This window comes from Maylandia zebra, linkage group LG4, assembly GCF_041146795.1.
Source record: "Maylandia zebra isolate NMK-2024a linkage group LG4, Mzebra_GT3a, whole genome shotgun sequence".
Lineage (NCBI taxonomy): Eukaryota > Metazoa > Chordata > Actinopteri > Cichliformes > Cichlidae > Maylandia > Maylandia zebra.
Window position 1 is genome coordinate 35,739,003 of NC_135170.1, and position 11,349 is coordinate 35,750,351.

At 44.7% G+C, this 11,349-nt stretch overlaps 1 protein-coding gene across 1 annotated transcript; it reads left to right on the forward strand.

Moving 5' to 3' along the window:
- The first annotated feature begins 5,957 nt into the window (after window positions 1–5,957).
- Window positions 5,958–7,814, forward strand: nupr1b (nuclear protein 1b). The gene is made up of 3 exons (XM_004556475.4): window positions 5,958–6,139; window positions 6,218–6,353; window positions 7,565–7,814. The coding sequence occupies exons 1-2, from the start codon at window positions 6,043–6,045 to the stop codon at window positions 6,343–6,345; spliced, it is 225 nt and encodes a 74-aa protein (XP_004556532.1). The 5' UTR covers window positions 5,958–6,042; the 3' UTR covers window positions 6,346–6,353; window positions 7,565–7,814.
- The last annotated feature ends 3,535 nt before the right edge of the window (window positions 7,815–11,349 follow it).

An 11,349-nucleotide genomic window follows, 5' to 3' on the forward strand; every position in this document is an offset into this window, starting at 1 on the left:
TATTCATGCAGGTCCATATGACAGAGAATGTGCATGTTCTTTTTGTTTTCATATTATAATTTATATTTAATTGTGTTATGGTTTGCTGTGTTTTGTGTTGTTTCACTTTAAATTTGTTTAAAAGGAAAAAGCTGAAATTTTAAATAGTTGGTTTTTGTATTATATGATTTATTTATTACATTTTATGTGGAGTGAATAAATAAAAGTATATTTACGGTGGCCCCTACAAAACACGTACAAAACACAACAGCAGTGCTCCAGGATGCTAGGGGGCAGTGTTGAGCTTTTGTTACCTAGAGGCTACACAAGCCAGCAAGTACCAACGACCGGATTTGGTGTGTGGTAGTAACAGGTACATGAACTTTTTTTTTTTAATTATTTGAATATATATGAGTGCCTGTGTATAAATACACAAACAATGCACACATGCTTTCAATTGTGTAATTTAAGTGATCTAGTAGCTCTGCTTTGAAGTTCAGTTCATGCTAGAAATGTGTTTTGGAGTTTGCACGTGTTTTGTCTCTAGGGGCCACCGCATATATTTATATATAAACATATATAAATAAAACCACGTTTTTTTTTTACATTATAATTCCTTTTCTGCTTAATTTTATATTGTTGTTGGTAATAAGTTAATTAAAGGAACAAAACAACCTGAAGACCCTGTTCTCTAAAAAGAGACGGAAAGCCCATCACTACTTCTGAAACAGGAAACCTGATTTCCTCGTGTCAGGTCTTCTCTAAACCTGCTGTCTGATAGCGGCCCTTTCAAAATAAAATCCTGCTGACTGTTGTTTTTCTGTTAGAAGAAATGGGTGGTTATCTCTCAGGTGAGAGGAGGAGGAGCCTGTTGTCGGGCGTGTGCTGCTGGTGTCGTCCGACACTGACACGACTCTGCAGGTAAACATCCTGACAGTTAATCATTACCATCTGTGGCGAGGTGACAGAGCAGCGACGTGCAGGAGACACTCAAAGGAAAAACGCCGCAGATAAACACAGCGACTCTCTACCTGCAATCCAGATGTTATTGGTTTTATTTATTGATCCCTGAAGCAGTCAGAAGGTCAGCACACACCTGACAGATAACCAAAGTGACGCCCATGAACAGCAAATATCAAATCCAGGCTCAGGCAGAGTTGTGCTGTGTGTGCTGATGGGAACCACAAGCAAACCTTTATTTAAGCTGTAAAATAACAAGTCCAAACTGTCCAAGCATGCGAACAGGCACATCCTTAAAGTCACAGAGGACATCATCATTAGTCCTCTGACTTCAGAGAATCTCACCCTGGACTGCAGTCCAACATCAGGCGCTCAGATACCGGAGGGAGCAACAGAAACACTTTGGGCCGTGGCTGATGTGGAAGCAGAGGTCAGGAGGAGCCACGACGCCTGGGCTTTTTCTGATAGAAGAGAAATGACGTTTTTAACTTTTGTTGAATCAGTTTGAATATTTTCCTTCATCGGTGGAAATGTTGGAACCAAACTAAATACTGTTTACGAGCAGCAGGCAGAGCAACAGGCCCGAGCTGCTGTGGATTCTACCGCATGAGTAACAGCACCAAAAACCTCTTTAAATCCTTTTATGTGCCATCGGAGCCATCCCCGCACCGTTTTAGTGGTTTTTACACACAGTAGTGATTTTTTTACTGCAGGATTACGTGTCATGATTTTGTATATTTGGTGTATTTTGGATGTGGAGTTCTTTCTGCTCTTTGTGGATCATTTCTCGACTGTCTGTAAAAGTTTCCAGTCAGGACAATAAAACGCCTGAATCCTGCACACAGGGAGACACAGGTGATAAGAATCAAGGCCAGGAGAGACTACCAAAATAAAACAGGAAGTGAGCAGCAATAACTACACATGTGGGAAGTGACAAAAGAGCAAGAGACAGGAAGCACCGAGGTGAAAATATTCGGGGTCGCTCCATTTCTTCTTGACCGTCAAAGTTTGAACAAAAATGTTACGGTCCAAAGTTTGAGCGGCTATAATGTGCACGCTGAAATTTTAGCTTCATACATCAAACACATTGTACAGGGTGGGCCATTTCTATGGATACAGTGTAACAACATGGGAATGGTTGGTGATATTAAAGTCCTGTTTGTGGCACATTAGTATATGTGAGGGGCAAACTCCTCAAGATGGGCGGCGACCATGGTGGCCATTTAGAAGTCGGCCATCTTGGATAAAACTTTTGTTTTTTCTTTTTGGTTTTTCTTTTTTTTTTTCCGCCTGTCCCATTTGGTTCTTTAGCCATCAGAATTGTTGTCTGAAGACCAACAAGGATACCCAATGGATTTACTTTGCCAAATGGATCATCGTGGCATTGCCGTATTGGTCCATTTGGTCGATCTTTGTTTTTATTATTTATTATATTTTATTTTCAGATGGGACAGACATGAGTGAGGGATAGGAAAGGGAGAAAGAAAGAGGAAGGAAAGGGAAAACAGAAGGGGAGAGGGACAGTGAGAAAGGGGGGGAGAAAAAAAAATCTCCTGGATCACCTGTTGAGAGAAGAATAGAAAACAAGCAAAAAAAGACAAAAAAACCCAAAAAACAAAGCAACATACTAAACACAACACCATCGCATTAATCTAGCTAAGTGTAAACAGCAGTAAATACTAAATATTCAATGTTGTTGTGCAGCACGCAGGACAGATGTGCTTCGAAGTAGCAGCCAAGAAAGGTGTAATTTGGGTCTACGAGCAGTGAACACCTGTGTGCATACCTGTGTGGATCAGCGCGCTTGTATTCCAAAGGTTTCTCCATGTAACGATCTGCTAGGGAGTGTGGGGGGGCCACAGCCCCGTCCTCCAGGGTGTGAAGCAGGTATGGAGGAGATCAAAACTCCAGACATCCAGAGGCCCCCAGAACACAAGAAACCATGGAAGACCAACAGAGGGGCAGCCGCGCCACTGTCCCAGAAAGAGCTGAGGAGAGTCCCAGATGAGGGCTCACTCAGCAGCCGCGGAGCAGAAGCCAGGGGGAGTTGCAGTGACGCGCCCGTGAGCTCCGCCGGCCGCCAGCTGTGCCTGAGTGACCGAGCCCCAGGCCGAGAGGCCGGGGGCACCCCACCCCCGAAGGGGCCCGAGCGAGCCCCAGGCTCCAGGCCCCGATAATCGGCCGCCAACTTTTGTTTTTTCAATAGGAAGAGGGTCATGTGACACATCAAACTTCTTGGTAATGTCACAAGAAAAACAATGGTGTGCTTGGTTTCAACGTAACTTTATTCTTTCCTGAGTTATTTACAACTTTCTCTGTGTTCACAGCCATTGACATGTCGAAGAGGTTAACACGTGAGGAGCGGAATCGTGTTGATATCTGGTGAACGCAGTAACCAGGTCATTGCAGCGGATTTCAATGCAAGACACCCTACGTAAAGTAATGGGATTACTTTCTTGGAGAAGTAATCAGTAACAAGTAACTGATTACTATTTTCAAGTCATTTGACCAACACTGTTCAGCAGCAGATTAATGAGGCGTGACTGATGTCATCAGGACCTGCTTATGTTCACATCAGCTGAGTCGTTTAGACGTTTGTGTTTCAACTCCAAACGTCCAAAATCAGAAGAACTAAAACGTTCGAGGTGTTTGAAAGATCTGAATTAAAACTGTTCAATCATTTCACCTTAAAATGATTCTTTGTTTTACATACATGGAATTCTATGATAAAGCATTTAGAAATCATCACTGTTCGTCTTTTGCACCGCACATTTTTCATCCGTGTTTTTTCATATTTAACCCGTCAGCACAAACTTTGGGCCCTGGCTTTAGTAAATGGTAAATGGCCTGCATTTGTATAGCGCTTTTCTAGTCCCTAAGGACCCCAAAGCGCTTCACACTACATTCAGTCATTCACCCATTCACACACACATGTGATGGCAGCTACATTGTAGCCACAGCCACCCTGGGGCGCACTGACAGAGGCGAGGCTGCCGGACACTGGCGCCACCGGGCCCTCTGACCACCACCAGTAGGCAAACACGGGGTTAGTATCTTGCCCAAGGATATTTGGCATGCAGCCAGGAGGTAGCCTGGGATCGAACCACCGACCTTCTGATTAGTGGCTGACCTGCTCTGCCACCTGAGCTACAGCCACCCCTAGTAAATCAGAGGTGGCTGTGCTGGTTTGAGACGGATAAAAACTGGAAACACTGGTTCAAAGAAGCTGTAAAAAAACCAAAACCAAAATGACTCCAGTGCACGAGAGGACGCGCGTACACCCCAAACCCTCTGCTAAAAACACAAAATCATCATCGGAAAGATTAAAATACGTTTATAACATCAAACATCAAACTTACGAACGACGAACAAACACACGTGTGATGAGCTTAGATCTAAAAAAGAGAAAAAAGAGAACGGTCAATTCAAAGTTCAAAAGTGTGTCTGTGTGTGTGTGTCTCTGTGTGTGTATGTCTGTGTGTGTGTATGTCTGTGTGTGTGTGTGTCTGTGTGTGTGTGTGTCTGTGTGTGTGTCTCTGTGTGTCTCTGTGTGTGTCTGTGTGTCTCTGTGTCTGTCTGTGTGTCTCTGTGTCTGTCTGTGTGTCTCTGTGTGTGTCTGTGTCTGTCTGTGTGTCTGTGTGTGTGTCTGTGTCTGTCTGTGTGTCTCTGTGTCTGTCTGTGTGTGTCTGTGTGTGTCTCTGTGTGTGTCTGTGTGTCTCTGTGTGTGTCTGTGTCTGTTTGTGTGTCTGTGTGTCTGTGTGTGTCTCTGTGTGTGTCTGTGTCTGTTTGTGTGTCTGTGTGTCTGTGTGTGTCTGTGTGTGTCTCTGTGTGTGTCTGTGTGTCTCTGTGTGTGTCTGTGTCTGTTTGTGTGTCTCTGTGTCTGTTTGTGTGTCTGTGTGTCTGTGTGTGTGTCTGTGTGTCTCTGTGTGTCTCTGTGTGTCTGTGTGTGTCTGTGTGTGTCTCTGTGACAGAAAGCGACACCTGTGCTGAGCTGAAGTGTTTTACAGCTCAAATGTAAAAATGTGCTGAATCTGAACCACGAGCAGAGAGCAAAGCGCTCGTTCTTCTGTTTGTTCCTCTGAGACGCTCAGTCCAGAGTTTGTTCCACACAGATTAGATAAATGTGGACACAAGGACACCGAAACAAAGCTAATATCACTAACTAATATAAGTAACTGCAGCGGTCCTTTCATGCTGCTTTGGATCTTCAGTTTTAGCTGCACGTTTTTCCAATAAAGTAAGTTTTTAAACTGATATGAAAAACAAAAGTGAAAGCGGTTACGATCGTGTCTGAAAGGACCTCTGAGTGATGAGAGGAAACAAACCGAGGAGCCAGGCTCCAAGAGTCACAGTGAAGCTTCTGGAGATGAGTCTGGGTCACATTAATGGAAACATTTCTGCAGGACGGCTGTGATCTGCTGTCACACTGCAGCGCAGGTGGAGCAGCTTTAGATAAACACCACGAACCAGGTCAGGGTCATGTGACCACAGCAGCTGCTGATAACCAAAGAAAACAGACCCGGGATCATCCGGGGGAACCAAGGTCGGGTCTCACAGGAGTCACAGGACCAGAGACCACGTACACAGGTGTCAGGTTGGGTATTCACCGCACACCTGAGTGTCAGCATGTGATGAAGATAACACAAGCTTCATGCTCAGAAACAGGACAGGTGAAGGAAAGTTAGGATACCTTGGTGGGTATATAAAAAGTACCAAAACAAGAGTATCCAGCCAAGTAAGTGAGAATTAGCTGTAAGAACCAACGAGAGCTAATAACTATGTAAACAAAGGTTTAAAGCTATGAGAAGAAATACTGAATGTGACTTAAAAAAAAAATGTAGAAACATGAGACAAAAAGTTGTGTATTTGACACAAAGAGCGTGTTCTTGTTATCCAGAGCATGCAGCTCTGTGGCTGATGCAACATTAGTGCAGAGGAAAGAGGAGCCCTGCAGGAGGAGTCAGGAGGAGGAGGAGGAGAAGGAGGAGGAGGTGCATGCTTCTCATATATAAACACAGAAAGACGAAAAACAGACAAACCTGCGAACACAGAGGCTTACTGCGCAGACGCAAAGATCTCTGACAAACTTGTGGAAAAACAAACATGAGTCACGTCGACGTGAAAAACATGAAGCCCACCAAGTTTGAGGACGAGTACTACGACGAGTACGAGTACTATAACCTGACGGATAAATACGCAGGTGAGCTAACCTGTCCTGGTTCGGTCCGGTTCGTGTTCCGGGCCCGGGAAACTCACTGCTTTAGTTTTTCTGTTGCAGAAGGTTCGGCTCGGAAGGGCAGGACAAAGAAGGAGGCCAGCGACAACACCAACAGAAACAACCCCGCAGGACATGAGCGCAAGATCGTGGAGAAGCTCCAGAACAGCGAGAAGAAAGACAAGGAGTGAATATTGAGGTAAACCCGGGAAAACCGTGTTTGTGTGTCAGTAACTGTGCGCCGAAGTAAAGCAGGAATGCTGTTTCAGTCAGAGCAAAGGCGTCTGACTCACATGAGTCCGTTTGCACTGACAGAGGCCATAAACACGTCAAAACGGGCAGATTTCTGAACGCTGTCTGGTCTGTGGCTGTTTGGAACGCTGGAACTGGGCAAATGTGACGCCAGACGCGCCGCGTGCAGAACTTGAATTTAAGCCTCTACCGCAGCACTTTTGCTGCCACGCTTTGACTTTACAGCCCTCAGAAAAGAGTCCAAAGTTAATTTTTATATCGAGTCGTGCGCCGAATTTTAGGCAGCGTGTTTCCTGTGTAGGCGGTCCACTTTGAATCCATATTCTCGGTTTCTTTGCTCGAGGATCGGTCTGAATCTGAAATCGTCGATTTTTAAACGAATGTTTGGAACACAGCATACTGTACCACATCAGGCCTTTTCCTAAACTGCGCTTGCTCCACAGTTATTAACAATAATTAACTGTTAATTAACAGCTGAATTTAAAGCCAGCTGTTAATTAACAGTTAAGGTTGAGGAGTAGTGACGTCATGTGTGAAAAGACAGCATAGTTGTTGTTTTAGCTAAAATATATGTAATATATTTCCCGTAGAATACGAATTCCCTCAGAACAAAACTGTTTATTAACTCCTGCCCTTCGCCTCCTGCACGTCATCACCAGGTTCATAGTTTGAATGGGCAGATTTCCAGTAGAAGTTTGTACACTTCTACAATCCTCCTCCTTCTTATCTCCTCCTCCTGCTCCTCTCTCTTCCTCTCCTTCTTTGCCCCACCCCAAGCCTTCTCCATCCTCCTTCTTTTCCACATCCCTGTTCGTCTTCTTCATGTTCTCCCTTGTCCTCCTCCTTCCTCCTCATCTCTTTTCTTCTTACGTGTCCTCCTGGTGGCCTGTGCAGGTACTGCAAGTCATTTAGAACCGATACAGTTCTTACATCATTTTTAAGCTTTATTATGATTTAATCCTACAGGATAAACTCGTAGATGTACCTGACAGATCACCTAATGAAACTGTAAATGAAGAAAAACATGGAAAATTTTAATTTTGGATTTTTTTAAAACAGATTTTTAACACATGGTGCTGCTGTTGGTAAATAGATGCTTGAACTCCTCGTGTTTATTTATTTTAATTAATTATTTTATATTTTTCTTTTCCACTAAAGGGAATCTCGGACGGCTCATCCCGGAAACCGACCATGGCGTCCTTGGCGACAGAACGACACATGCAGATGGCAGGAGCATCTGAGCTCCGATGGGCCCGCAGGTGTTAGAGAGCTCTCACCTGAGGCGGCGTGCCCCTGGGTCCCCGCTTGGACCGCGACCGCGCACCGAGACTGCGGTGGCGGCAAATGGCTCATTCTTAAGGATGTTTTTTAAACTTGTTTTTACGATTAAAGACTTGTTAAACTGAAATGAGAGTGTTCATTGTTTCTTCCTTTTAGGCCTCAGTGAAAGAACACAGCCTGTATATAAAAGATGGATGTAGTGAGGCGCCAGGAAAGAGAGCCTAGAAAGTTCAGAGCCACACTAACGTGTTTAAATACCAACGTCTGAGCTTTTGTGGATGTTCTAAATGTGAAGCACACTCTGACAGCTTGTTGAAACAAAGCACCAGACTCCACTGACAAAAGCAGGAATTAAAGCTTTCAGATCACAGGAGTGATGCACTGCTGCTGAGTGCTGCTAAGGGATCGGGAGGACATCTCTTATGACGGGTAAACAGGTGAAAATGTTCTAAATATAACCGTTGCAGTTGGTGGGCCGTCATTTGAAGCAAGAAAGGTTTTAAAGCGAACCAATCACAGCAGAAGCAGACAACTCAGTTTATGAGGTAAAATCTTGTTTTTGTGAATGGAGTCTGGTACGGCTAACCCCAGCTGCACTTCCTCAGGCAGAGCTGTTTGAATGCAGGTGAAGAGGTGAAAATGTGCAGGTTAAAGGTCAATCTCATCTGCAAAGTGATGAAACAAAGTGATTGTGACGCCACGAAGATGGAAACACTGAGAACGTGTAGCAGCGATGTAACTTCACCAGCAGCACTCACACAGGGTTACAGTGAGTTATGGTTAGAGTAAGGGGCTACTGTAAACTAAACGAGTAAAGTAAGGGATTACTATTGCAAAAACAGTAATTAGATTACCGTTACTTTCCAGTAGGAACGCTGCGTTACTGCGTTACTAAAACCGTGATTTTTTTGCGAGAATGTCTCACAACAGTGACGTAAGCGAGTGCGCCATTAGTGACAACAGCTGTGTGCAGATCAACAGTGGATCACATATCGAGTGCAGAGAGAGTATGAGCGTGCAGCGTTTAAAGCGTGGAAGTACTGACCTTACTTTGAGTTTGATTCCATAAAAAGTGACAAAAACATTAGTGTCCGCTGTGCGTGGGAAGAAAACTTCTTTTTACAGCGAAAAAACCCCTAAACTTCCAACAAGCACCGAGTAGCTACGACGTAATGGGAAACTCACAGAGAAACTTACGGATCCTTCCACTGACCGTGGCACACCTGCACCAGGGTAAACCTCCGCCTACCGCAGTCCATCTTTACAGTGAAAATAGAGCAACAGGACCGCTGAGTCTCTGACTTTATTTATTTTCTGCTGTGTTTTACTTGCATCTGTTTGAAAGACTGAGTGTAAACACAAAAATATTTTATTTTATGTGCTGGAATGTGCAGAAAATAGGTTTAAATAATAATAATAATGGATTGGATTTATATAGCGCTTTTCAAGGCACCCAAAGCGCTTTACAATGCCACTATTCATTCACTCTCACATTCACTCACTGGTGGAGGCAGCTACAGTTGTAGCCACAGCTGCTCTGGGGCAGACTGACAGAAGCGAGGCTGCCATATCGCGCCATCGGCCCCTCTGGCCAACACCAGTAGGCGGTAGGGTAAAGTGTCTTGCCCAAGGACACAACGACCAGGACAGTAATTAGTTACTGATTACCTTTTTCAAGTAACTTGACCAACACTGGTGGAGAGCATGGATCGTCCAGCAGGGGGCAGCATCTCTCAGCCATTGAGAGTCTGGTATGTGTGAAGTGTGTGAGGACTTTACAGGTCACAGTGATGTGTTGCCTGGCTCCACTTGGACTCTGGCCCTGTTGTTCTGTGAGCACAGACTTTGAGCAGGACTCAGAGAAAAGTGTCTGATCACACTGAAGTTTATTGTGCTGCAGTTTTAGTTGCGAGCTTATGCAACAGCGCAGCGTTACGTAACACGGACTCTGCGGAGCTCACACTGAAACTCGGGACAAGCTGCAGAGCTGTGAGCAGCAGCAGGTGATGAAACCGCACTCAACGCTCAGACGTCCCCGCAATCAAAGACGTCCCCACAATCAAAGACGTCCCCACAATCAAAGACGTCCCCACAATCAAAGATGCGCCGACGACCTTTTGGGTTTTTATGTGGAGTAAAAATCATCCCACAGGTTTCTACACTCAGCGAGCACTTCATTAGGAATTAGCATAGTAACCTTCAGCATCTCAATTTTAATAGCACACAAACTGTATATAAATGATGGACATAGGCAAATATGACATCATCCATGTCCTGCATTAACATTTGATCGTGTTCTTGGGTTTTTGTTTAAACTAATGAAACTGTTCAGAAAGAAGCACACGGGGGTAAAGAGCCCGGTCATTCAGGAGGAGCTCGGTGTGGAGTCGCTGCCTCTCCACATGGAGCCCGTGGAGGTGATTCAGGATGTTCTGGGCAGACCTGAGAGTATGTCTCAGCTGGCTTGGGAACCCCTCAGTACTCCAGAAGAAATAGCCTGAGGCCCTGGGCAGGAGAGCGATGTGGGCGTATCTATGCTCGCCATTGTGATCCCTGTTATCACCAACTGGGGTTTAAGTTTTGTTGGGCCAGCTAACACAGAGCAGCCGGACTGTGCTGAACTTGTTTTGAGTGCCCAGCCTCAGGAGTCCAGGACAAACCGTCCACATCACCTCGACCTGTTTGGGTCTCCCTCTCGAAGCTGTTTTATTCTTCCTCATGGAAACATTTTGGGTCAATAATTTTTTGTACCTAATAAAAGGATCAAATCAGTCTTGTTCTAAAGTCTTGGCTGGCTGGCGAGATCAGGTCTGTGACAGCGATGGTTGTTGTTGTTTGCTTGTTTTTATAAAGAAATGTTTGATTAGTTTGATTAGGTGACAGTTTAAAAAAAGCTTTTCAGGTATGAGCTGGGTGTGGTCATGTGACCTGCAGGTTGACTGTGTGTTTGCAGCTGTGCAGATGTTTCTGGCCGTGTGTTTATTAAAGTGAAGCTCCGCGTACCTGCAGCAGCTCTCCTCTGAATCTGAACCATCGCTGTGATTGGTTCATTGCCCGCCTCTCTCCGTGTGAGCGCAGATACGGCGTGAGGCGGGACGCTTATTGAACACAGGCGCTTTCGTGTGTGCCGTCAGGGCTTCAGCGGCGGAGATGCCTCGCTGACAGCCGCAGACACTTTTCATTATTATTTCATATCTGAAGTCTTTCCAGAAAAAACAGGAGTTCGCTACTCTGTACTTTTCCTCATCTCAACAACAAATCTCATGTGTGGCATAAACCCAGCTGTGCTCTGCTGGACCTTTGTTTCTTTAACAGCCCTGAAACTGGACTCAATAGAGACCCCAATACTCAATACAGAGTAATTTGCTGCTTTTTCCTGATTGGTTCCCCTTTATTACTCTTGTTTTTTAAACTGCACAAACTGTTAATAATAGAAGCACGTAGGCACCCTTCAACATTAGTGTTTTGCCATATTTAGACAAGAAGGTGGAATGCTGTTATCAGCTAATTCTAGCTTGTTAGACTGTATCTGGTCTTTAAGTGATGACGTATGAACCCTGGTTCCAAACTACTCTGTGTTCATTAAGGCTGTTGTGTTTCTAACATGTTTTAATGTTTGTATATGTATATAACCTGGTATTGTGGATGGATTATCTCAGTTG